At 39.8% G+C, this 24,893-nt stretch overlaps 1 protein-coding gene across 8 annotated transcripts in view; it reads left to right on the top strand.

Annotated features, from left to right (window-relative positions):
* NBEA (neurobeachin) overlaps nucleotides 1-24,893 on the top strand; it is a 793,834-nt gene that overhangs the window by 190,483 nt on the left and 578,458 nt on the right. For all 8 annotated transcript variants that reach the window (XM_040340410.1, XM_040340408.1, XM_040340406.1 and 5 more), the window contains exons 2-8: nucleotides 2,909-3,140; nucleotides 6,140-6,240; nucleotides 6,476-6,571; nucleotides 9,666-9,787; nucleotides 15,251-15,377; nucleotides 21,246-21,365; nucleotides 24,387-24,533. In XM_040340410.1, coding sequence (XP_040196344.1) covers nucleotides 2,909-3,140; nucleotides 6,140-6,240; nucleotides 6,476-6,571; nucleotides 9,666-9,787; nucleotides 15,251-15,377; nucleotides 21,246-21,365; nucleotides 24,387-24,533 — 945 coding nt within the window. The remainder of the gene's footprint in view (nucleotides 1-2,908; nucleotides 3,141-6,139; nucleotides 6,241-6,475; nucleotides 6,572-9,665; nucleotides 9,788-15,250; nucleotides 15,378-21,245; nucleotides 21,366-24,386; nucleotides 24,534-24,893) is intronic.

Below are 24,893 nucleotides of genomic sequence, written 5' to 3'. Positions count from 1 at the left end.
CAGTGAGTAAAGCGGTGATGTGGCGGCTTTTTTTGGGGCCATCAGATCAGCCCGTGGAATGACTGTGTCAGTTTCATTCCGGGGCACTGTATTGTCCTGGCATATGGGTACCCGGGACAGACCTGCAAAATGCGGGACTGTCCCGGGCAATCCGGGACATGTGGTCACCCTACCTAGCTATGATCTCCCCAGGCCTAAGCTGGCCATGGGTCCTCTGAGTGATGGGCAGTGGGAAGTATGTGGTAAATAGGGGGGGCAGTGACAACATTTAAAATACAGTAAATTGTAATATTGTGAAGACCTTGCAGAGTTTCTCTGGTTTAATTGGTGTCTGTACCTTCCTGGCTCATTCTTCTCTTATGTTGTGTCATTGTAGCCACATGGAAAATGTTTTCACTCACAGCTTAGAATAATAATGATGGTCGTGACGATTCTCTGAAAGACATTGGATTATTGTACAGTCTTACCAGTGATTAATTATTATTGTTGAGTATTGTTTTTTTCTCCAAGGTAAAGATTGATGGGATGGAGAGAGAATGGATGAACATATTTAATTAAGGCACTGGCCTATTTGCACCAGTCATAGGTCATTGCTTTTAGTTCCCAAGGGGCCGTTTGGTGCTTTTAGGTTGTATTGTTTTTAGAAGAATTTTCCAAATCTTTTTGTTTTAGCATTCTGGGACCAATTAGAGAAGTAGTTCTCTTCTATGTACCCCATAGAACTATGGACCTTACACGTGGAAAATGTTAGTACTAGAAACTATGATGTTCCAATGTCCCCAGTTAGATTAAAATGAGTCCTGGAAAATGAAAATGGAAACCTGAAAGTCAGAATGTGATCTGACTTGTAGGTGTATATGTGTGTTTTATTTATATATACAGTATATACACACAGTATATAGATATTTTTTATCATTGAGACTTGAAATCGGGTTGTAGCTACTACAACCTGCAATGAGGAATCTGTAGAGGACAAGTAGCTCATTTGTTTGACCCAGTGGATGTACAGATGAAAGATTCAACATTTTGAAGGGACTTTACAGCCTTTACCCATTGTAAGACCATTAATGAGACACTATTTGCAAAGGTGTCCAACACAGCATCATCATGTTTTGAGGGAAATGTCCTCCTTGCAAGGTTTGGTAGATCGAACAACAAATTCTTGAGTCCACTAGTATCCTCTTTGGCTCCCCCTATCTGTTTTGGTGCTCGAAGATGCTACACGCTGCTTTGCTAAGATAAGGAAATTTTGCTTTTTGATAGGCCTATTATCCATTTCACATGAATACTACCTTTTCCCACTTTCTCATGAGGCAGTGAATCAATTTAATGAAATGCGTTGAGAAAATCCCAGTGCTCTATGTGCTCTGACAAGTTCAATTGGCTAGGTATAATGACAGGAGAAACGTTCTAGCTCATTTTTATGATATGAAAATGTTGCAAAATTTGGACTATATGATTTTATTGATGTATTTATATTATACATTTTTGATATGCTGTAATAAATACATTTTTTTTTTTTTTATCAATATTGTAGATTTTTCTTTTTTTTTTTTTATCCAAACTAATATGTACATATAGACTTTTATCACTGTTGATACTTGAAATAGAATTGCTGGTTCTCTGCGTGTAATTTACAAATACCTGAATAGATGCCTTAACAGCCTGGTGTGGTTCCTGTTTTTTAGTTGTTTTTTTTTTTTGTGATGCTGGTTAGTTTATCCTTCACTGGCTTCTGTCATCACACAGGAACACACTGACTGATTATTTTGTCCTGGTAAAACCTTGCCATTGTGCGCAGTCTTGCACGTCCTTCAGGAATTTTGCAGTTTTATTACAAATCAAGCATTGGGAATATTCTAATGCGTGGTAGAGAAACTTTGTTGTAGAGAGCAAAGCCAGAGACAGAAAAAGATTTTGCCGCTAATGCATAATTTGTTCATCAGCATGTACCAAAACCCAAACTAAACGTTTTAGGTTAGATGATTTGCACTGTTATCTTCTGTAGCCATCAACTGATAGATATTTTACGTACAAAATAGATATTCAAGCCAATGTAGCTTTTGTATTTGGGGCGTGAATTGAATTTATAAGCGTGTCCATTTTCCATTGATGATCTCCTGAGTAATGCCGCATACAGACGATCGGACATTCCGACAACAAAACCGTGGATTTTTTTCCGACGGATGTTGGCTCAAACTTGTCTTACATACACACGGTCACACAAATGTTGCCAAAAATTCCGAACGTCAAGAATGTGGTGACGTACAACACATACGACGGCACTAGAAAAGGGAAGTTCAATACCAGTCATGTTAGTAGAAGTTTGGTGAGAGACGATTCGCGATTTTCAGTCCGTTACAAAATGTGATGAATGTGCTATCTCCATTACGAACGCTAGTTTTACCAGACCGAGCTCTTCCATCTCGTAATTGATTCAGAGCATGCGTGGAATTTTGTGCATCGGAATTGTCCACACATGATCGGAATTTACGTGAACAGATTTTGTTGTCGGGAAAATTTGAGAACCAGCTCTCAAATTTTTGTTGTCAGAAATTCCGACATCAAATGTCCGATGGGGCCTAGACACGGTCGGAATTTCTGACCAAAAGCTTCAATTGAACATTTGTTGACGGAAATTCCTAGCGTGTGTACGCGGCATTAGAGCTTCAGCTTTCACAAATAGGATTAACATTTGTCATTAATTTGAAATAAATGTTCAATTACTTCACTACCTTTTTGGTCTGTTTCTTTTATATCTTATTAACTAATAAAATGAATTGACATATTTTCCCTAGAATGCAACTAGTATATTTTTTCAATTTACCGATGGCCTTTCACACCCTACTTTTATGTTCTGTGAACACAGTGGATGTTAATATATTCCATGTTTTGTTTCTTTCTGCAGCTGGTCGGTGGCGAGTTTGATCTGGAGATGAATTTTATTATTCAAGATGCAGAGAGTATTACCTGCATGTCGGAGCTGTTGGAGCACTGTGATGTGACGTGCCAGGCTGAGATCTGGAGCATGTTTACAGCCATTCTGCGGAAGAGTGTTCGTAACTTACAGACCAGCACTGAGGTCGGCCTCATTGAGCAAGTGCTAATGAAAATGAGTTCTGTGGATGACATGATTGCAGGTATCTACATAAAAAATTGCTGTTTTGTCATTTGTCTAAAGACGTTTTCAGGCCAATTGCTAATTTCTGAGAATGTTTTTCATTGAAAAAAATACAACCATTATAATAAGTCCTGTCTAGTTTCTGAATTTCCTTCTAAAATCCTAACGTACAGGAACCAACTGATTTGAAATGGTTTAGATTGGGGTTTCTAGGTTGCTAGGGGTTCCATCTGCAATGAGCAATTTCTGCATCTCCGATAAGTTCCCACTGACACTATTGATCCTTTTAGCTATCTGTAAGGGGGCAATGAATTCCAATGACCATAAGTCTTCCCACTGACTATTGCACTAATGTGTCATGAGTTGTAGACATAGTAATTTTTAGGAGATGTTCCTCAAGATTGGAACGTTATTTCAAGGGATCCTATGTGTTGAAGATGTTGAGAAAAGCTGGTTGAGTGAACTATCGCGATCGACTCTCAAAAGTGTACTAATGATCAGATTATCGTACAATCGCTTCCAAATCGGTATTTTTCGTCTGAATTTCTGACTGTGTACTAGGCTTTACTCAACCTTTTCAACACATAGGAATGAACAGGGAACCGCTGCTAAAGTAATAAATCTACAATTCACGATACGTTAGTGTGATGGTCAGTGGGAATACTGCTCCTTACGCTTCTGCACAGTGGGAAATATGACCCCCTTACAGATGACTAAAAAGAGATCAATAGTGTCAGTGGGAACTTATTTGAAGGGAAGAAATTGCTCAAGGAACCCCTAGCAACCTCTGGAGGAACCCTAGGGTTTCATGGAACCATGGTTGAGAAACCCTTTCTTGGATTATCTGCAGCTATACAAGCAGCTTACAGCTATGAGGCTCAAGGCATGAGGGGAACCTAAAGGGAAAAATGTGTACAATACTATTTTTTTTAGGAAAAAAGACAAAATGTAGATTTTTCAGGGTAGAGAGTTACCATTTCTAAAAGCCCCATGTAAACTCTTCACTTTTTGATTTAAGGTCCACTTTAATGACCTTAAAAATGTCACCAGTAAGACTTTCTTACATTCACCAGATTTAAACTTGCCTTGGATATTTAAATGTGGTTACTGATACAGCAAGCCAAGAGAAATTGTATGAATAGAATTAGCTCATTGACTGGTTTCTTTTGTTGCCTGGAATTGCTCTTCAATTATTTCACCTTTTTTAAATAGTTTTAGAAAACGAAAATCATGCACTGTGGGCAGCCTTAGAGAACTGGATTTGAGCACCACCGATTGAGAGACCACACTGTGCAAAGAAGAACTAATTGTTCTAAATGAACAAATTGATGAAATAATTGGGGTCATTGCATGATGAATTTTATCCACCATTACCGAAGCTGAGTAGTAGTCATAAATTAAGATTTGTGACCTTTGATCTGCTATTGCTGTCCCTTTGCATAATTTGTTCAATTAATAATGGTTCTTGCTGGAGGTAATGAAAGCAGCTGGCTGTTCATATGCTTATAATAGATGACCAGAGACAATTCTGAAATCTTTTGCATATGAATATTCTTTTTTTTTTTTTTTTTTTTTTTAAGCTATCCGTGAAATAAAACGTCCTCTAAAGGTTAGCACTGAATAGGTACTTGGTAGAATTATTGCAGCCCAGTCACACTAAATATCTGAAATTGAACTTTAAGGTAAGACTCAGGAACTTGCAGAACAGGACACCACTATAACCTATGGATCTGTCTACCTGTCTTTGTCAATCATTCTAGCTCTAAATTCTTAAGTACTTATTTACCCCAGTGTTGCAGCCCTTGAGGGACATTTGCTTGCTGCAAGACCTTAATAATACCATCTCTGCACCACAGACTAGATATATACTTGCTAAATGATTATGTTCATCTGGTCTTACCTGGTGAAATATGACCAGGATTTTGCAATAATGAAAACATTATTCAACCGATTGGATAAGTAGTCATATCTCATGTACATAAGGCTCTGTACAGACTTGAGATAAAAGTTGGGCATCTGTAAAATGAGAAACATGACCGTATGCTGTGATTGCTGTCAGTGGTTGGAACATAAGAAAGCTGCTACTGCCTAGTATCGGTTAGCAAGCGAGGAAAAGCTAGAACCTGTCTGTTTTTTTGTCCCATTGACGCCCCCTGGACAGCTTATTCTTGTATGAGTGTCAGAGACTGGAAGTGCGAAAAAAAATTCCCCAAAGAGTACAAAAACAGCAATATAAACTTACAAGTTCTGACTCTTATACACACTATAGAGGGAAAAAAAGTTTTAGCAGGAGTTTGGCTTTAAGGCCTTTATAGTCCAATGCATTTTCATTCTTCATCAAATGCATATGGACAGTGTTTAACATGAATTTCAGTGGCCCTTGTTCAGACCAGCGCAGTACGTTCCGGTGCAGTCCAAAAAGGTAGAACATGTTGCATTTTTTCTGTTTGGAATGTGGAATACACATGTCCTCAATTAAGGGGGGAAAAAAAACGCTCTGGAAAACCTAACAAGCGCACCAAAACTCATCAAAAACGTGCATGCAGAAATGCATCCGTAACGCAAAAATTGTGTGTACTGGTCCTTAGGCTAAACGTATTCAAGAGGCAACTATTGGATAAATTCTGCAAAGCTGAATATTCTGCTATTCTGTCTGAGCTCCAGGTTGATCGAATTGAAGGAAATCTGCTTTAATATATTATATGTAATATTTTTTTATGTTTTGGAAAGGAATCTGTCGAATTGCATTTGATCCCAGTCTGTTGTCTTCTGGGATATTACTACCTCTGAATGTCTTTCTGACCCTTTGATCTCCCAGCGAGGTTTCGTGAGAATGTTCTGGGGTACTTGGCTGTAAAATCTGAGACTGAGACAGAAGAAAGGAAAAAATGAAAGATGATTTCGATATGTTAAAATTATCTGAAAGTGTCAGCAGTACACCCCACAGGGGTAGGAGTGGGGTTATGAGTTGGCAGGCAGAGGTTGAGTTAATGTTTTTTTTTTTAATCTCCTTTTAAGATCTTCTGGTGGACATGTTGGGAGTGATGGCCAGCTACAGTATCACCGTCAAGGAGCTGAAGCTTCTGTTCAGTATGCTGCGGGGAGAAAATGGAATATGGGTAAGCTGTGGTCGGAGACCAGCAATCTTTGCCAGTGCATTAGAGCTTTCGTTTACCATCATTTGTCTCTGGAGGCATTTAAAATTAAATGTCTTCCTCATGCTAATGGAACATTTCTTTTAAAGAAGCCTCAATAGCTGATATTCAATTAAGTATTCAGCAATCCATCGCTGTTTATAAACACGTGTCAGAACTGGTATAACTTCACATTTGCTCCTCTTTCCCTTTTTGACAGCCAAGGCATGCGGTTAAATTGTTATCAGTCCTCAATCAGATGCCACAGAGACATGGACCCGACACCTTCTTCAATTTCCCAGGACGGAGTGCTGCAGTGAGTGTCTACTAGAATGCGATATTGGGACTATGTTACTAAGAGGTTAAGGGGATTGCATGTAAAGTGTACCTAACCCTAAAAACAACAATAAGAAATTCCAGCCGTAACACCCTACCTACCCTAAACTGACAACTCTCATTGTACTCTATAGAGAAGCAGCCATGCCCCTTCTCCATAACATAGGAGGGAGGTGTTCTATAGTTCACAGGTAAAACTGGGCAAGGCTGTAATGCTTAAAATGACACTAAACTCTGGCTTGAAAAATAAACATTCTGTACAAGCATGTATTCTTAAAGCCTGTATGGCTGGACTTGTCCTGTAGATCACAGGAGTGCAGTTCATTCTGCAGTTCTGTGACCCATTTTCGGCAGACAGCGGTTTGAAGCTTGCTGTCCGCTGACGTCACTGAGCCAGTCCAGGCTGGGGAAATATAACGACAATATGGTTGGGATCCACACATAACCCTGGACCAGAACCTGGCTCAGCCTCTCAGCAAACACCTGAGTCAGCCGCACCCACCCCCTCCTCAGCTCAGCACTCTAGTAAGGGTGGAAGGGGGGAGAGCAGACAGTGGTGATTGACAGTCACCAGCTTTCTGCTCCCGGAGCCCTAAGAACCAAGCGATAAGCGCTGTTTGATTGCTCGGTTCTCAGTTGGCAGGGGACAGATGCAGCATTGGACTGACACATTACCAATTAAAGTGGAACTTTACCCATAACAGCCAGCATGAAGTGATCTAGCAGAACTTTTCTGACTAAAGTTCCACTTTAAAGTGATTTGTCAAGTCCTTTATTTTAACATAAAAATAACAAACATGTTATACTTGCCTGCTCTGTGCAGTGGATTTTCACAGAGCAGCCCAGATCCTCTCCTTCTCTGGTCCCTCTTTGGCTTTCCTGGACCCTCCCTCCTGTCGAGTGCCCCTGCAGCAAGCAGCTTGATTTGGGGACACCCAAGCTGAGTCACAGCTCCCTGTGTTCGTTCAGACACGGAGCCCCGGTTCGGGCCCGCTCTCTCTCTCTCTCCTTATTGGCTAACTGACTATGACCGCAGCAGGAGCCAATGGCGCTGCTGTGTCTCAGCCAATTAGGTGGGAGAGTCAAAGACTGCCGAGTCACTTATGGACATCGCTGGACAGAGATGGGGCTCAGGTAAGTATTAGGGGGTGCAGGGGCAGTTGCTGCACACAGAAGGCTTTTTATCTTAATGCATAGAATACATTTAACTTTCATGCTATAAATAAGAAATGCTTCTTTGATCCCCAATGTGTTATTTACAGCCTAGGCAAAGATGGCTGTGGGTGGTTCTGAATCATTAGAGACTACAGAATCCTTTTTTTATTCAGAAAGACTTGAGTTTATTTTTAATCAGGCAGACCTTATCTGTAAGATATGTGGATCAGTAGGAAGCAGAGGCTGCTTATATAATAGAGACATGGCCGACCTCATGTACATACAGTCAGGTCCATACATATTGGGACATCTACGCAATTCTAATCTTTTTGGCTCTATACACCACCACAATAGATATGAAATGAACAAGATGTGCTTTAACTACAGACTTTCAGCTTTAATTTGAGGGTATTTACATCCAAATCAGGTGAACGGTGTAGGAATTACAACAGTTTGTATATGTGCCTCCCACTTTTTAAGGTACCAAAGGTAATGGGACAATTGGCCAGGTGTGTGTTATTCCCTCATTATCCCATTTACAAGGAGCAGATAAAAGGTTCAGAGTTCATTTCAAGTGTGCCATTTGCATTTAAAATCGGTTGCTGTCAACTCTCAATATGAGATCCAAAGAGCTGTCACTATCAGTGAAGCAAGCCATCATTAGGCTGAAAAAACAAAACAAACCCATCATTGGACGGCGCTTCACAGTGCAGATGGACAATGACGCGAAGCATACTGCGAAAGCGACCAAAGAGTTTTTTAAGGGAAAGAAGTGGAATGTTATGCAATGGCCAAGTCAATCACCTGACCTGAATCCGATTGAGCATGCATTTGACTTGCTGAAGACAAAACTGAAGGGAAAATGCCCCAAGAACAGGCAGGAACTGAAGACAGTTGCACTAAAGGCCTGGCAGAGCATCACCAGGGATGAAACCCAGCGTCTGGTGATGTCTATGCGTTCCAGACTTCAGGCTGTAATTGACTGCAAAGGATTTGCAACCAAGTATTAAAAAGTGAAAGTTTGATTTATGATTGTTAATCTGTCCCATTACTTTTGGTCCCTTAAAAAGGTGGGGGCACATATACAAACTGTTGTAATTCCTACACCGTTCACCTGATTCGGATATAAATACATTTTGTTTGTTTCATTTCAAATCCATTGTGGTGGTGTATAGAGCCGAAAAGATTAGAATTGTCGATGTCCCAATATTGACCTGACTGTATATAATTACAAAAAGCTGTCCTTGATTTTTAGAACAAGGCCTTACCTCAGGCTCCATTGACATCTGCATATTCACTTTAGGTGTATAAAGGTGACCATATACTATAAAATCTGATTGATTTGGGTTATTTTTACCAAAGATATGTGGCAGTAAAAATTTGGGCCAACTTTTATGAAGAAAAATTACTAATTTGCAAAATTTTATAACTGGGATGAGGAAAAATGCATTTATTTAAAAAATGTCAGTCTTTTTTCATTTATAGCGTAAAAAACAAAACAAAACCCAGCAGTGATTAAATACCACCAAAAGAAAGCTTGATTTGTGTGGGGAAAAAAGGGCAAAAATTTCATATGGGTGCAGTGTTGCATGACAAAATGTGAGAGCACCGAAAGCTGAAAATTGGTCTGGTTAGAAAAGGGGTTTAAGTGCCCAGTGGGCAATGGTGAATGATTGTACATAGTATCTTGTGTTGGTCAGTTCTACATTATGTTGTCATCTAGGAATAAATGTTCTATATTTATATACAACCAATAACAGGGCAAATTTGCCACAATAGAACAATTCGTCTTCCCTAAAGATTTCTAGTGCTCATTGGAGCGTAAATACATATTTTGCACATATCTATACTTTATTGTAAGACCATTGAAGTTGCTGTTATATGTAACCATTTTTTGTTTCTTATTCCGTATCTTGCAGGCTATTGCGCTGCCTCCCATTGCCAAGTGGCCTTATCAAAATGGTTTCACTCTGAACACGTGGTTTCGTATGGATCCATTAAATAATATAAATGTTGACAAGGATAAACCTTACCTCTATTGGTGAGTAGTGTATCTAAAGCTTGGCATGGTTTTCTGCCATTTACTTGCTAGAATAGTTTAACTTTTTTGACAATATAACAAGTTACAGAGAGTATTACAGCCATGTTTTCCTTTAAATATTTGGTATATTCTGGTTGGTCCAATCCTGCAAGTGTTGGAATTTGTGTTTTTTTAATGAGACCCTTGCGTGCCTCATCATATCAGTACTAGTACAGAAAACATGTCTCCTGTGCCCGCTGTTCTGAGCTGATACGGAGATGCTGTGACGTTTTTAGTACATCTCTGCTGTTCCTGTAGCCCTATGATCATAGTTTCAGGGAATCAATGTTTGCAGAACAGCTGAATGACTCATTCTTTGCGCAAGTACTACCTTGCGATGTATCATTTGTTTTTCCTGCATTATACAGCTAGACAATTTTTCAATAAATGTTGATCCTGTTCCTTACACCCTTAATTGTGTACCCTTGGCCCGTCATTTAATCACAGCCTTTGGCCTAGGATACAGTAATTATGGGCCTATTGCCGAACCCCAATTTTATTTCTGCAATGACCTAATACTAACTTTTTTATCTATGCATGAACATTTCTTGTTATGCCTCATGCACACTAGGCACTTCTAAATACTGTTTCCTAGCTAGAGAAAAGCAGTATTAAAAATGTGCCCAAAGCTTTGTTTAGACGGATTCAGGTGCATTAAGGGTCGGAGCATTTTTTCGTTTAATTGGCCACAATATTTATTTATTATGGCCATTGAAATTATTAAACACTTAAGTGCTAAACATGCCTAGTGTTTAGGCACGCCAGACATTTTTTCTGCCCAAAGTTTCCTCTCCTGAATTTGATTTGTGTGCATTAAGATTTTTGTCCCTAAACACCCCTGCCTCTAAACTCCTATGTGTGCATGGACACAAAGGCTAACACGGAAGGCATTTAGGGGTGGGGGATTTTTTTTTTAAATGCCTGTAAAATACAGACCTTCAGAAGATTTCCTGGTTTATAATTACATGCAAGAATTGTGCAGCCAGGTAGTAACATTATTGGTTTTAACTTGCATATTTTTAAAGGGATTATATTTTTTTGTTTTACAGTATAGTGCTGTTAACCCCTTCCAGCCTGCCCACCTTGGTGTCCCCTTTATACGTTCTTTACGCCCAGGAGGGCAGGAAAGAGCAGTGATCATGTGACCACTGTGTTTGGCTGTCACAGTGGTGTAAAGCCGGTCCCTTTGGCTACCGATGTTTTCTCGGGACCAAGAGACCTTTTCAGCAGATTGGTCTTTGTGCTGGGAGCGCACATGTGGGTTACTAGGGCCTAAAGGGGTTAAACATTCCTGTAGTTAAAGGTAAACTCTGGAAAAGAGAAGTCAAATGCTCTGTTTTGTCTAGGGGACGAAAAAACACTTTTATTTACCCAATTCTTTGCTTCCCCATAATCCAGCAGTGCACTGTTTATCAGTGTCCTCATGTCCATTATCAGGGCTATGGGCATGTCAGAGGATCTTAGACTTTCAGAGTGCTGGGTAGAGGAGGCTACAGGGATTCGGTCTAATAATGCAGAGGATCAGGAAAGTAAAACTGTTTTTCAAAGTCCCCTAGACAGAGCATTTAATTCTTATGTATTTTTACTCTTACTAGGGTTGGGCCAATACAGATACCGAGTTCTTGACCGATACTAAGCATTTGGCTTAACTATTTTTTTATTTATCCTTTATTTTGCCACTAGAACATTTGGTGAGGGGAAAATGGCAACATTGAATTACACAGAGTAATGGAACCCCAGTGGAGTTTTTTTTTTTAGCTCTTTCCCACGCTATCCAAAACAAAAACAAACATTTGGGGAGTTTGGCTCTAAATCATTTGGCACCATATACATCTTTTTCAATCTAAGGATTGGTAAATCTGTTTTGATTAAAACAGACACTTCATTACCAGTCTTTTACATATCTGTGGCAAGCTTTTTCTTCTGTAGTCATTAGTTGTTTCTATTCCTGGAGATATTTAGTCTGTATCTCTTGTGACCTTTAGAAGTCCATACTGAGATGATGTTTCTTCTGAATTTACATTTATTGCACAGCTGGCATCACATTTTTCTATTACTTTGTCACAATCGTGAATGTAATGCACCCGCTATACTGCTAAACTGCCTGCAGCTATTAATATGGCTTGTAAATGGGTTTGTCGCAACAATTGCTCTTCGATGGTTTGTGTGTTTTATAAACCCAGTATGTAAACTAGAAGCAGCTGTGTGTTTGGTTTTTATTCTATTGACACTTCTTACAGAAGAACTATAGTCTAAAGAAGATCTTTGATGCCTTAAAGCTGACCATACACAGTTTAAAATTGTCTGTTTCCTGCTGAAATTCAAGTTGTGGTTTACCTGTTCATGGTCAGCACAACCAAGCTCAACAGACTTTGGTTGAAAATGTCAAGGAGTCTGGTGGAAACAATGACTGAATCCTATCAGCTGTTTAGTGTAGATGGACAAATCCATTTGTTTGTACAGCCAGAGGCCTGATTGAGAGAAATCTAGACATGGGTAGTGCTGTCTAGGGGCAGCTTGTAATAGATGGCCACCACCACAAGCACTAGTCCTTTCACACTGACTCCAATAACTGTCTAAGGGATGTATTTCTAAAATATATTGCTTGAAGAAACTTTAACAGGCGAGGGGATAGGCCATGGGATACTTCAAACAATTAGCACATAGCAATTAGAGGGCAATCTTCTTGAGTAAACATTAATGTTGGACAGTCTAAACCCCCACAGCTGAAGACCATGAGGTAACTTTCTGATTAGGCCAAGATCTCAGCCTGAAGACCATGAAACAAGTTCCTTTGTAAGGCCCCTTTCACACGGGTGTTCTGACACCTGCCTCCGTTAACATCCGTTTTTTTAAAATGGAAGAATCCCTATTTTTCATTCCTTTAAAAAATGGAAGGGGCGAAAATGGATGTAAACAAATGGTACGTTTTTTGCATCTGTTTTTGCATTGGAAGTGGATGTAAAAAAATAAAAACAAGCCCTGTGATCTGCTTCTGGGCGGATTCATTTAGGACCTCTGCTCCACACCACTGAGGCCTCTAGAGCAGCTGCACAGTCCATCAGGCTCTGGAACCCTTCGGTGGAAAAGGAACCCAGTTCTTCAGTGCTTCAGAATTTCACCAGCCACCTTCTAGACACTCCACTTCAGGGACTGACTGGAGCATGGTAAATATTCTGCCTGGCTATTTGCATTTACCTCCTTAAACTCTGGAAGCAGGAGATCTGCTGAACGGCACCAGCATCATTCTAAAAATGCTTTTCATTTTCTGAATGAATGCAAAATGTTTTCTGTTTGGACAAGGTGGAGAAACAGGGTGGTGATGTCACTTTTATGGTATATGCATAGTTACATTGGTCCAAACTGGACCACTGTAATTATCTTTATAAATAATCCATACCTGGAATTCTTCTTTAAAATGTATCTTTCATTTTTACTGACATATTTACTTTACTGACAGCTACAGGCATGCAGACATTTATTTATTATTTTAAGCACTTAAAGGGTCACTAAAGGATTTTTTTTTTTTTTTAGCTAAATAGCTTCCTTTACATTACTGCAGTCCTGGTTTCATGTCCTCATTGCTCGTTTTTGCTCTGATGTTGCTGTAATACTCCTCTGTTCTGGACACTTCCTGGTTGTCTGGCTCCGTATAAAAAAAGTCATGGGAGAGTTTAGTTTCGTTTTCCTAGCCATGACTCTCTATGGCACTGTCCAGCACAGAGGCATAAAATAACATGCAAAGACTAAATTAGTTTCACTTTCGTTTTTGCATCTAAGAGGCACATTATATGATTAATTTTTATCTATTTTTAATCGTTTTTAAAAGGAATCGGTTAACTATTATGTCTCTATACCCTGTAAACGGTCATTTAAAAATTTCCTTTAGTGATCCTTTAAGTTTTCAGGGCATATTTTAAAGGTACAGTTGAAATGACAATGTAGGTTATGTAGTAAATGAATATGTTTAGTTTTTTATCAAAAGTGGAGTAGTAAAAGATGACCAAATACTTGAAATACCTTTGCTGAAGACTATGACTTTTGTATGCATGGCAAACAATCATATGACCCAAAGTCTCATAATTTGGTCGTGTGATCTGGGCTATAGGATCAGGTAGTCTCGACAAATCTTTGCATTCTGTGCAGATCACAAGACCTATTGCTAAGCCATTATAACACAACTCTTCATTGTGTGATGCTTAAGCAATGGTTTGTGAAGCCTATGAATACCTAAAGCGTAACTAAGCCCATCGATTTAACAGTTCCAAAAAAACTGTTACAGCATGCTGGTAATGCTAACTGTCACATCTGCTTGTGCTCTCAACCAAATTGTCAAACCATCATTTGGCTGGTATCATAACTGATCACATATACAGCACTATGGCAGAAGCGAATTAAACAGAAGCTAAAATGGCAGCTCCCTTGGACGAAAAGGATAGGAGTTCCACTTTAAAGCTCCACTCAAGGCAAAATATGAACCCCTCCCCCCTTCCACCATCCCTTTCACCCCACTCTGACTCATCCCGTTGGCCACTGTTTCTGGGCCTGGGGAACCGCTAACCCAATGATGCTAATAGTCCCTCGCCAGTGGGTCCACTACACACACCTGCTGACGTCACTACTCTTCTTGATCCTGGGAGGAGCCGGCTGCTGGACAGCCAGTATGAATTGTCATCCACAACAGTTAGGCAATGGTATGGATGCCCAAATGAGGACCCACCAGAAATAAACAGAAGAGGATGTAGGGTTCGGAAATGCAGCAAAACATGACCGTGGCTTTTCTCTTAGTGGTTCTAAAGCCTAAACATTTTTTACCTCAATGCATTCTTTGCATTGGGGTAAAAAAAAATGTAGGCATCAGCATCCCCCTCACCCCCCCTTTTTTACTTACCTGAGCCTTTCATTCAGTCCTGCGCTGTGCACGTCGGCAGCTCTTCTCTTACTTTACTTCTGGGTCTCGCTGGTTTTGCTGGAGCACTGGGAGCCATTGGCTCTCGCTGCTGTCACTCAAAGCCAGTGACGAGGGAGCTTGGGAGTGTTTCAATGGATGCAGCAGCGGGGCTTGGGAGTGAGCATACACACACAGGTCCCCATGGGAAGCCACTTAGGGAAGGGATGTTAACATTATCCAGAAAATGTTCAACATAAATTAAATGCTCCATTTCCATACTTCATGTTTTAATAAGTGGTTTTATGTATACATACTTTTGCAGAGGAAAGTCGGTATTGGAAATTAGCATTCAGTTAACATTTTCCAAACACCTTAATGGGCATTGTGTGGTACCATACTTTTTCTTTCTGTATTTTATATATGCACCCTAATTGTTTTTTTTTGGGCTGAATTGGATCAAGTTGCAGCTTAGAACATGAAGATTTTGTTTTTATAATTCAATGCAATTCATGACTTGACTCTTCTTGTTTCAGCTATCGCACAAGTAAAGGTGTTGGTTATTCTGCACATTTTGTGGGTAACTGTTTGATAGTCACTTCCCTGAAATCAAAAGGAAAAGGGTTCCAGCACTGTGTGAAGTATGATTTCCAGCCACGCAAGGTAAGCACATAAAGAAAGGCGCTTGTGTGTCCTTAAATACTACTGTATGGTGGAATAAGCTTATAGAGGAGAAAGCCGTAATAAGCAGAAATAAAAATGGATGAATAGAAATTGCGCATTTGCGTTTATTTATAGCAGTAACACAGAGAAATTCAAGTCAACAAGCAATGTTCACTACGTTTAATGTACTTGGTCTCCAATTGTGTTTTTGTTTTCTTTTTCATTATAGTCCATGATTTTTCAGATGATAAAAAAGGGAGTATATATATTTTTTGTAGATATGCGCAAAATATGGTGGATCAGGGACACGTATGGGAACAATGAGCACAGCTGCTTCCATCCTACAGTAATTCCTCCCTAGAAGCTAGAAGTTTATGCTGGCTGAACATATCTATCATGGCAGCATTCAGCAAGCCTGATGTAACCAATGTGGTCAGTTTACATATCATTGATGTATTACTCTGGCTTAAAGCAGTATTAACCCCAAAACCGAAAATGTAATATATTGCTGCTTACCAATTTTTTATAGATGTAATGGCGGCATTTGTTTTCTTTTAGACTTTCATGCATACACACGGTCACACAAATGTTGTCGGAAATTCCGAACATCAAGAACGTGGTGACGTACAACACTACGACGAGCCAAGAAAAATGAAGTTCAATAATTCTGAGCATGCATATGATTTTTGTGCATCGTGATTGCATACAGACGATTGTAATTTCCGAAAATAACTTTTGTTGTCGGAAAATCTGAGAACCAGCTCTCAAATTTTTGTGGTCAGAAATTCCGACAGCAAATGTCCGATGGAGCCTACACACGGTTGGAATTTCTGACCAAAAGCTTGAACATTTGTTGTCGGAATTTCCGATCGTGTGTACGCAGCATTATTTTCACCTGGTGATCCAGCCAGTAAGTTTATTTACATCACATCTAAAAATTGGTAAGCTGTAAGAAAAGACGTTTGCTTTGGAGTTTGATATCACTTTAATGTAGTATTAAAGTGATATTAAATGCAAAAAAAAAACATGTTATACTTACCTGCCCAGTTTTGCATAGAGCAGCATTGATCCTCCTTTTCTTGGGTCTCCCACTGGCGCTCCTGGCCCCTCCCTCCTGCCATGTTCCCCCAGAGCAAACGGTTTGCTGTGGGGGGACCCAAGCAGGCTCACTCTGGAGCTGCTGCTCTGTGTGTCCATTCGGACACAGGTGTTGCTTGGCTCTTCTCCCTCTCTTCTCAATGGCTGACTGGGTGTGATTGACAGTGGGAGCCATTGGCTCAGCCAATAAGAAGGGACAGTCCCCAAGGAGCTGGGGGCATTGTGCACATCGCTGTAATGCGATGGGGCTCAGGTAAGTATTTGGGGGGGGGGGGGCTCTGCACACAGAAGGTTTTTTACCTGCATGCATAGACTGCATGAAGGTAAAAAACATTTGGCTTTTGGAACCACATTAACCCCAAACGCAAACATTCATTATAATGCAGATTCATTATTTTGCAGGTGTAGCAGTTACAAAGTTGAGACAAACCATTTACTACTTACATGGGTGCTTGCAACAGTCAACTTTTATTTATGTAAAACCTGAAAAATGTTGCTGTAACTGCTTCTAAAGTGATAGCTGGAGTTCAGCTTTGTTTGTTAGTACTAGCAGTAATCGGTACTAGTACAAACTAACACTCCCCTTCCCCCAAACTAACAATGCTGCTGTCAAAAGATGCCCCTGTTCTCCTTTATCCAGAGTGGAGGCACTCTTGATACAGGAGGTGTACTGGCCATATCACCAGGTGAAAGGAGAAGACGCCTAGAAAAAGTAAACGAACGCAGCCCCCACATCTAATTAGTACGCTGCATATATTACATTTTTCGTTTTGGGTTTATTACTGCTCTAACCCAAGTAAAGTGTTGCATCGAGTTTGTTGTATTACCTGTATTCTCATATTCTGTGCAATGTCATGAGAGATAATTGTGGTATACAGCATAAATATTTTAAATATGTATATTTGTACAGGATGCATCACTCCATACTTGGTTGTCACCTTGCTGATTATTCCTGTTATCCATAATGCTCTGGCACATCCTCTGTTCCCTTCTTCTTTCTTACTTGTGAAGCCCCGTACTTCCACATGCATAGGGCTGTCGTAGTAGTTTTTGTTGTTGAACTTGTTATAATAGCGGCTTTAGAGTACAACCCCAATTCCCCAAAAAGTTGGGACGCTGTTTAAACTTTACACAAAAATGTAATGCAATGATTTGTAAATCTCCTGAACCCATATTTTATTCACAACAGAAAATAGAAAACGTATCAAATTGTTCAAGTGAGAAAATGTGCAATTTTAAGGAAAAAATAAGGTCATTTTAAAATTTAAGGCAGCAACACATCTCAAAAAAGTTGTGACTGGGCTGTGTTTACCACGGTTTCGCATTCCCTCTTAACAGCAATCTATGAACATCTAGGAACTGAGGAGATCAGTTACTGGAGTTTCGGGAGAGGAATGTTGTCCCATTCTTGCCTGATAGGATTCTAACTACTCAACAGTCCTGGGTCATCTTGGTTGTATTGTTTGTTTTAAAGATGTGCCAAATGTTTTCAATTGGCGAAAGATCTGGACTGCAGGCAGGCAGTTAAGAACCTGGACTCTTCTAGTATGAAGACCTGCTGTTGTCATAGATGCAGTATGCAGATTAGCATTATCCTTCTGAAATATTGCAAGGCCTTCCCTGAAAAGGAGGTCGTCTGGATTGGATTATATGCTGCTTCAAACCCTGAATATATCTTGCAGCAATTATGATGCCTTTCCAGATTTGCAAGCTGCCCATACCATATTCACTAATGCACCCCCAGACAATCGGAGATGCAGGTTTTTGAACTGTGTGCTGATAACAAGACAAATGTTTCCTCTCCTCTTTAGTCCGGAGGGCGTAGCGCCCATGGTTGCCAAAAAGAATGTCAAATTTTATTTTGTCTGACCACAGTTTTCCACTTTGCAACAGACCATTTTAAAGGAGCTTTGGCCCAGAGAAGACAGTGACGTTTCTGGATCATTTTCAGATATGGCTTCTTCCTTATATGATTGAGCATTACCTTAAATTTTTGGATATCACAGCGAACTGTGTTCAGACAGCGATTATTGTAGGTATTCCTGTGCCCATGCAGTGATGTCCTTTACAGAATCATGCCCATTTTCTAAGGCAGTGTTGCCTGAGGGCCCCCGAAGATCAAGGGTATCCAATATTGCGTTTTGACCTTGAACCCCTGCCCATCTTTCCTTCTGAGACACTGTGTCTCTAAGATGCTCTTCTTTTTTTTATACCTGATCATGTTACTGACCTGTTGCCAGTTAACCCAATTAGTTACAAAATGTTCTTGCAGCTCTCTCTTGTTGGTACCATGGATTTTTGTTGCTGTGTTTTTTGGAGATATATTGCTGCCATAAACTTAACAATTTGCTTATTCTTTTGTTAAAATGGTACGTTTTCTCACTTTAAACATTTGATATGTTTTCTATTTTCTATGATGAATATAACATGGGCTTATGAGATTTGCAAATTATTGCATTCTTTTTTTATTTAGATTTTACATAGCGTCCCAACTTATTGGGAATTGGGTTTGAAAAAACTCATCTCTTGGGCCTCCATTACGCTTTTTAAATATTAAGGATTCCATCGTCTTATTTACGGTATGTTTAATGTCATATCGAGCAAGCGATCCAGAACATCTGATTAATCTAGGCGACTGATATACTAAGAAAGTTGATGTGTTACTAAACCCAGGACCCTGCATTCACTATATCTGGTCTGCCACGGTACACAAACCATGCACATACCCATGCACGCGCACATACCCATGCACGCGCACATACACACACGCACACTATATATTGAAATTTCAGGAATTAATCCATGCAGACAGCTGCACTTTAAAATGGGCCTCCTTGTGCATTTATATTATTCTTTTGATAGCCGTTAATGTTATCTAAAGCCTGTCTTTGTTTTTCTTCCTGGAATCCATTTAAGGACATTCTTCCACATCACATGCATATTAGCATTAATTTAACTTGGTCTGTCTATAATTTCACCCTGAACTCATTAGTCTAAGCCAATACTAATGGAAATATTTAATAACCTGGGTCTGGATAGTATCACATGATTGTGATATGTCTCAGTGTGACTTCAAAGCCATGGTACAAACTAAATTGCATGCCAGTGAATCTGATACTTGGGTTTTATCAATTGGATTTTCTGTATCCTTTCAAGATTGGTTGAAGTGACTGTTTGAACCTTGGCACAGTTTGCTTTTTAGAATTTAAACAGTGATTGACATTGTAGTAATTATTCTTTACTTGTAAGTACTAAATTCTCTATGAAGCCATATACAACATTTAATACTGATCGACTTAAAAGACTGAAGGAAGCACTGATGACATTTTAAGCAGAGGACTAATAAGAATTCCAGAACAATTTCCCAATAAAGATAAAGTCTGATTTCCTCTAGTCTGTAGAGCTCCGTGGGAGAAGCATGTAGGCCCCATTTTAGGCGATATTTGGGATGACATTTTGTAGTCTCTTCAACAAGTCTTTGTCTCTCTGCATAAGATATATAGAACACCTGAATTGTTTGTATTCTATTGGTGTGTGATGGGGTACCCCTGTTGTGACAGGTGTGGGCACCCTTCAGGATCCCTTATCCATCTTTTGTGGTGATGTCCCAAACTGGTAGGGCCCGGGTAGTTTGTACCCTAAATGGTTTATTAGGCATTAACTTTCCGTCGGAACCCCTTATGTCAATTCCTCCTTCGTGGCACATGATTTAGTGACTGCTGTTTTCTTGAGCTTTGTTCATAGCTCTTAGGTTGATTGAACTCGACTGAACCTCGCACCGCTCGCCTACTGTTTTGGAATGGAAAACTGATCCTAATAAATGCATTTCCTAGGGGGGGGGGGGAGCCTACTTATCTCAGCAACTCTATGCAAAACTGTAATGCTATGTGGTCCCAATGGATTGGTTTTATGTGCCCCACTCTCTGTTAGGTCTCTGTGCCTATATTTTTACACATTGCCATGACTAATTGTGGAATGTTACTAGCTGAGGCCTATGTACCGGATACTTTGTAATGCTACTTCCCTTTAGTGTGGTCGCTCTTCCTTCTGTATTTTCGCCACCCTGGTGTGGCGATTGGTTTCTGTGTTGTTCAGTTTATCCAAATGTAAATTTATCAAAATTTTTTTTTAAATAAGATTTCATAAATAAAAAAATTAAATACAAGCTGAAATGGCAACTTCCATGGCTGTAAAGGATAAGATGGGAAGATTTACTTCTGCTTTAAAATTGTCCCTCTTTATAAATGTCAGTGTTGTTACCGAGGGGGGTGCTGTTAACCCTTTTATGCATCAACCCTTTTATGCATCAACCCTCTAGATTTAGTACATGATCATATATTAGCAGTACTGTACGTTTGATCGATCTTTGAAACAATCTGTTTTTCCTATTTATCTTATCTTGTGATATTCATAATATTTCATGTCTCTGTGTGTAATGTTTATCCTGCTGCTCTGAAAAGTCTCAGCTTAAGGTGCTAAGTCCGTGGCTGACATTATGCAGACTCCGGTTTCTAGGGTATGTTGCGCCTTGTTGTTTTACTGCAGCTGTAGATCTATGGTTTGCCTGTCGCTTGTATAGAGAATTATTTTTAATACGGCAGACATCGAATTTTCTCTGAGTTATTTCAAAATAAGGTGTGCTCTAAGTCTGAATGATTGGAAATCCTGGAAATGTATGCAAATACTGTAATCCTTTCTCCTGTAAAGGTGACATGTCCATTATTAGATTGCCATGTTTTACACTAATACCCCAAATCTGTTTTTATCCAGTGGTACATGATCAGCATTGTACACATCTACAATCGCTGGAGGAACAGTGAAATTCGCTGCTATGTAAATGGCCAGTTAGTATCTTATGGAGACATGGCGTGGCACGTCAACACAAATGATGTAAGTATTTATTGTAAGGATGTAGCTGTATTGACGCTAAGCTCCTGTATTTAAAGTTTAATACTTATTTCAATTTTTACAGATGTAACAAGACATGGTCACAGATCTTGCATGCACATTAAATGAATTCTTTTGTGTTTTTGTTTAATATGTGACACTTACCACAATCCTTAGCCATGGCCTACTGGACTCTCAGTTTTAGAACCTGCTTATGAGAGGCATCTTGAGGCCACTTTACTTTTCTCATCAGAACAGACCAATAGACCAGGCTGAATTGGAAGCTGCTTACTCCTCGGATTAGGGTTTCCTACGATGCAACTTTGCTCCTAGCTCAGATTCTTTCCCACTGACTATAACTCAGAGCCTCAGGCAACACACTATTTGAACAATTATGCTTGGCCCAATCCTTATTACACCACTCCTTACTCTTCCCTTATGCAACACTCACCTATGAGGGAAACATTAGATCTTCTATTTCTCTGGAGGTGGGAGAAGGACCCATAGAAAAATTTCACACACGTCCAAAAGGACCACATGGTCTTTTTTGCCCATAAAGCTTTGTATACCTGTAAATACACAAAAAGGCAGACACAAACTATTGACCCAATGTTAAGAACCCAGCCCCAAACTGTAAGAGTTCCATCTACAAGACTCGTCCTTAATCCAAAGGGGGCCCCCTTCATATCTTCTGGCATTGCCCAAAATTCCAGGATTTCTGGAGCACAGTGAAAACTACCATTGCTGCCCTCATGGGTATGTCTAGTGCAAACACTCCAGCAGTCTATTACACAATATGCCTTTATCTATCAAAGACTACAATAATGAATTATTCATGATCAAAAACAAATCAGGAAGGGCAATATCTACAAATGTTGTCCCCACTGATTCCGTAGAAAGAACAGACACACACTGTAGGGAGACCAAATAAATGTTTTGCTCCCCACTAATAAATCACCCTGTTAACTGCGTAATGCATCTACGGCACTGGTGGAGCAATCCTTTTTCTACCACTAACCAGAGGGAAAGTGGTGGAGAATAGACGGTCAATATCCCTCCACCCTAGCCCCCCCCCCTTCTTTTTTTTTTTGCCTTTATCGATTTTCCTTCTCAACACCTTTCACCACAACTTTCCCTACCCTGATAAGTCTCGCCATATAGATCCTCCACCCATCCCATAGACTCCCCACAGTTTCTCCTTCACCAACACTCCACTCTTCTACTTTACCTTTTAACCAGAACAAAAAGACCTTGTTTAGACTTGTGGGAGGGGGGTCAGCAAAAAAAACCCCCACAAAGTTGAGCTGCCTTTTTTCTGCCCACCAATTGCCCACCCCCCCCCCCCCTTTTAAGCTGCAATAGGCAGCAGAGGGGGATTTTTACATGCCACCATCGCGATGCTTCACTTTGCCACCGTGGCTAAAATGACCCGACATGTAGCGAGCAAAGCAGGAAACTACCGCTCACCTAAGTCGATCCTAGTTAGAATGTGTACATGTGAAAGCCTCAGATTCTCTCTTTAAGTCCCAGGAGGTGGGGTGGAACACGTCAGTGGGTGTGGGCTGAGAAAGGTATTGACTGAGGCTTTCACATGTACACATTCTAACTAGTATAAGCTTAGGTGAGCGGTAGTTTCCTGCTTTATTATCACTTCTCACTGGATGAGTTTATAGTCACGCTGGCATCCAATTAAACCTGAGCACCAGCAGGACTTTACACCTCAGCTTGGAGTGACACCACTAAGTACAAACCGATATGTAGTGTCCGCAACACATATAAGTCAATGCAAATGTGTGATTGTCAGCAAAAATGGAGCTAAAACAAGTGGTGAGGAGGCGTCACAGTGCTTTCTTACCACCTGCCAATAGCCTCTGAAGTGCAATCTGAATATGGATCGGGCTTCAGGGGCAAGAGCGATTTTAGACGCAAGTCTAAATCTACCCAAAAGAAAAACTACTGAGGCATCCATTAAGGTGTGAGCACCGAGAAACATCTCGAACATACGCTGATCAGTAAAGCACTTTACTGTAACAACAGCTGAGGATAATTCAGATACAACAAGTCTTGTGCCAGATTGAACATGACAGTAAATGTGTTCTCATTGGACCTTGCCCCAGAGTCCTGGAAAGATTGAGGTTCCCAAACGTTCCCAATAAGTCACTCTTGCACAGTTCTGGGGTGCAGCTTTGTGACATCTGGAAGGTCCTGTGAAGTTACTAACCCTTATTAGAATAATCTGAAAGCCAAGTTGCAAGATGAATAACCTTTTAATTTTTTTACCTATTTGTATTTTTAATTTAAATGCACTTTTTTATATAGGGGTTGGGGGTTAACTAGATAAGTGGACCTTGAATTTTATTGCAAGAGGCACATTAAATACTACTGTAAGAAAGGGCTAGTGTTAACATCTTTTGGACTTCAGACCTCGCATTTTCTGTTTAATTCATTCAGCAGTTAAGGTGTATGTACACATGAACTCTAACAAAGAACTTCTCTTCTTTGCAATGTTTTGCTCTGTTTAATATGCCATTGAGGGCATTTTGTTATATCTGTTTGATAAATGTCAAAAATGGATTTAAGAACCGACTGAATTTCGATCCATGCTTGGCCAGCTTAAAAGCTAAGTGTATTTCTGGCAGATCAACAGGTGTTTTGCTGTACTTGCATGGTCTTTCAATGGATAAAACTCCGTTAATGTGCACATTTTTCAAATAGCTATATGCTATGTTTTTTTTGTTGTTGTTTTTCTTTCTATTTTGCCTTGACATACACCCACTACATACTTTTAAGCTAAAGCATTGTGCATACCATTATTTTTAGTATCTCTTATGTTTAGTCCTTTACGTAGTTGTTTTTATCTAAATAATTCATAGTATAGTGCCCTCATGTTCTGTAGTATTTTGCAGATAACATTGAACTGTTCACATTAGTTCCTCTCCCAAAGGAGTAATGTACATAACCTTCTCATCCTCTTAGAATATTGACAAATCTTTCTAATTAAATGTCTATCTTTTATGTTTTAAGAGTTACGACAAATGCTTCCTGGGGTCTTCAGAGACAGCTGACGCAAACAGAGTGTTTTGTGGTCAACTTGGAGCAGTGTATGTGTTTATAGAGGCTCTTAATCCTGCTCAGATCTTCGCAATACATCAGCTTGGACCAGGCTATAAGGTAAGCTCTAATTTATTGTAATTTTTTTTACACATTTTTGTTAAGCTACAGTAAATGCTATTGCATGAAATCTGGATACATAAACATCAGTGACGCTTGTTAAATAGTTTTAACAGTTAAAATGAAACTGACCCGGATTATTAAGTACCTAAGTAAGCTGTATGTCAAAAAATGTTAACACCTAACCATTGTACCTATTTGAGCTTGAAGAACAACCCTTTTCCAATTCACTGGCAATATTATAGAGTTGACCCCCACACTTGAACTGTGTCTGTAGTAATTTGTGCCCATTCTGCCATAAGAGCATTTGTGACCTTTCTAATTTATCCCAAAGGTGTTCAGTAGGTTTAAGGTCAGGGC

The sequence above is a fragment of the Rana temporaria genome, chromosome 2 (genome assembly GCF_905171775.1).
Source record: "Rana temporaria chromosome 2, aRanTem1.1, whole genome shotgun sequence".
Taxonomy (NCBI): domain Eukaryota; kingdom Metazoa; phylum Chordata; class Amphibia; order Anura; family Ranidae; genus Rana; species Rana temporaria.
Note: the sequence above shows the minus strand (reverse complement) of the source record. Positions and strands in the feature narration are given on the sequence as shown.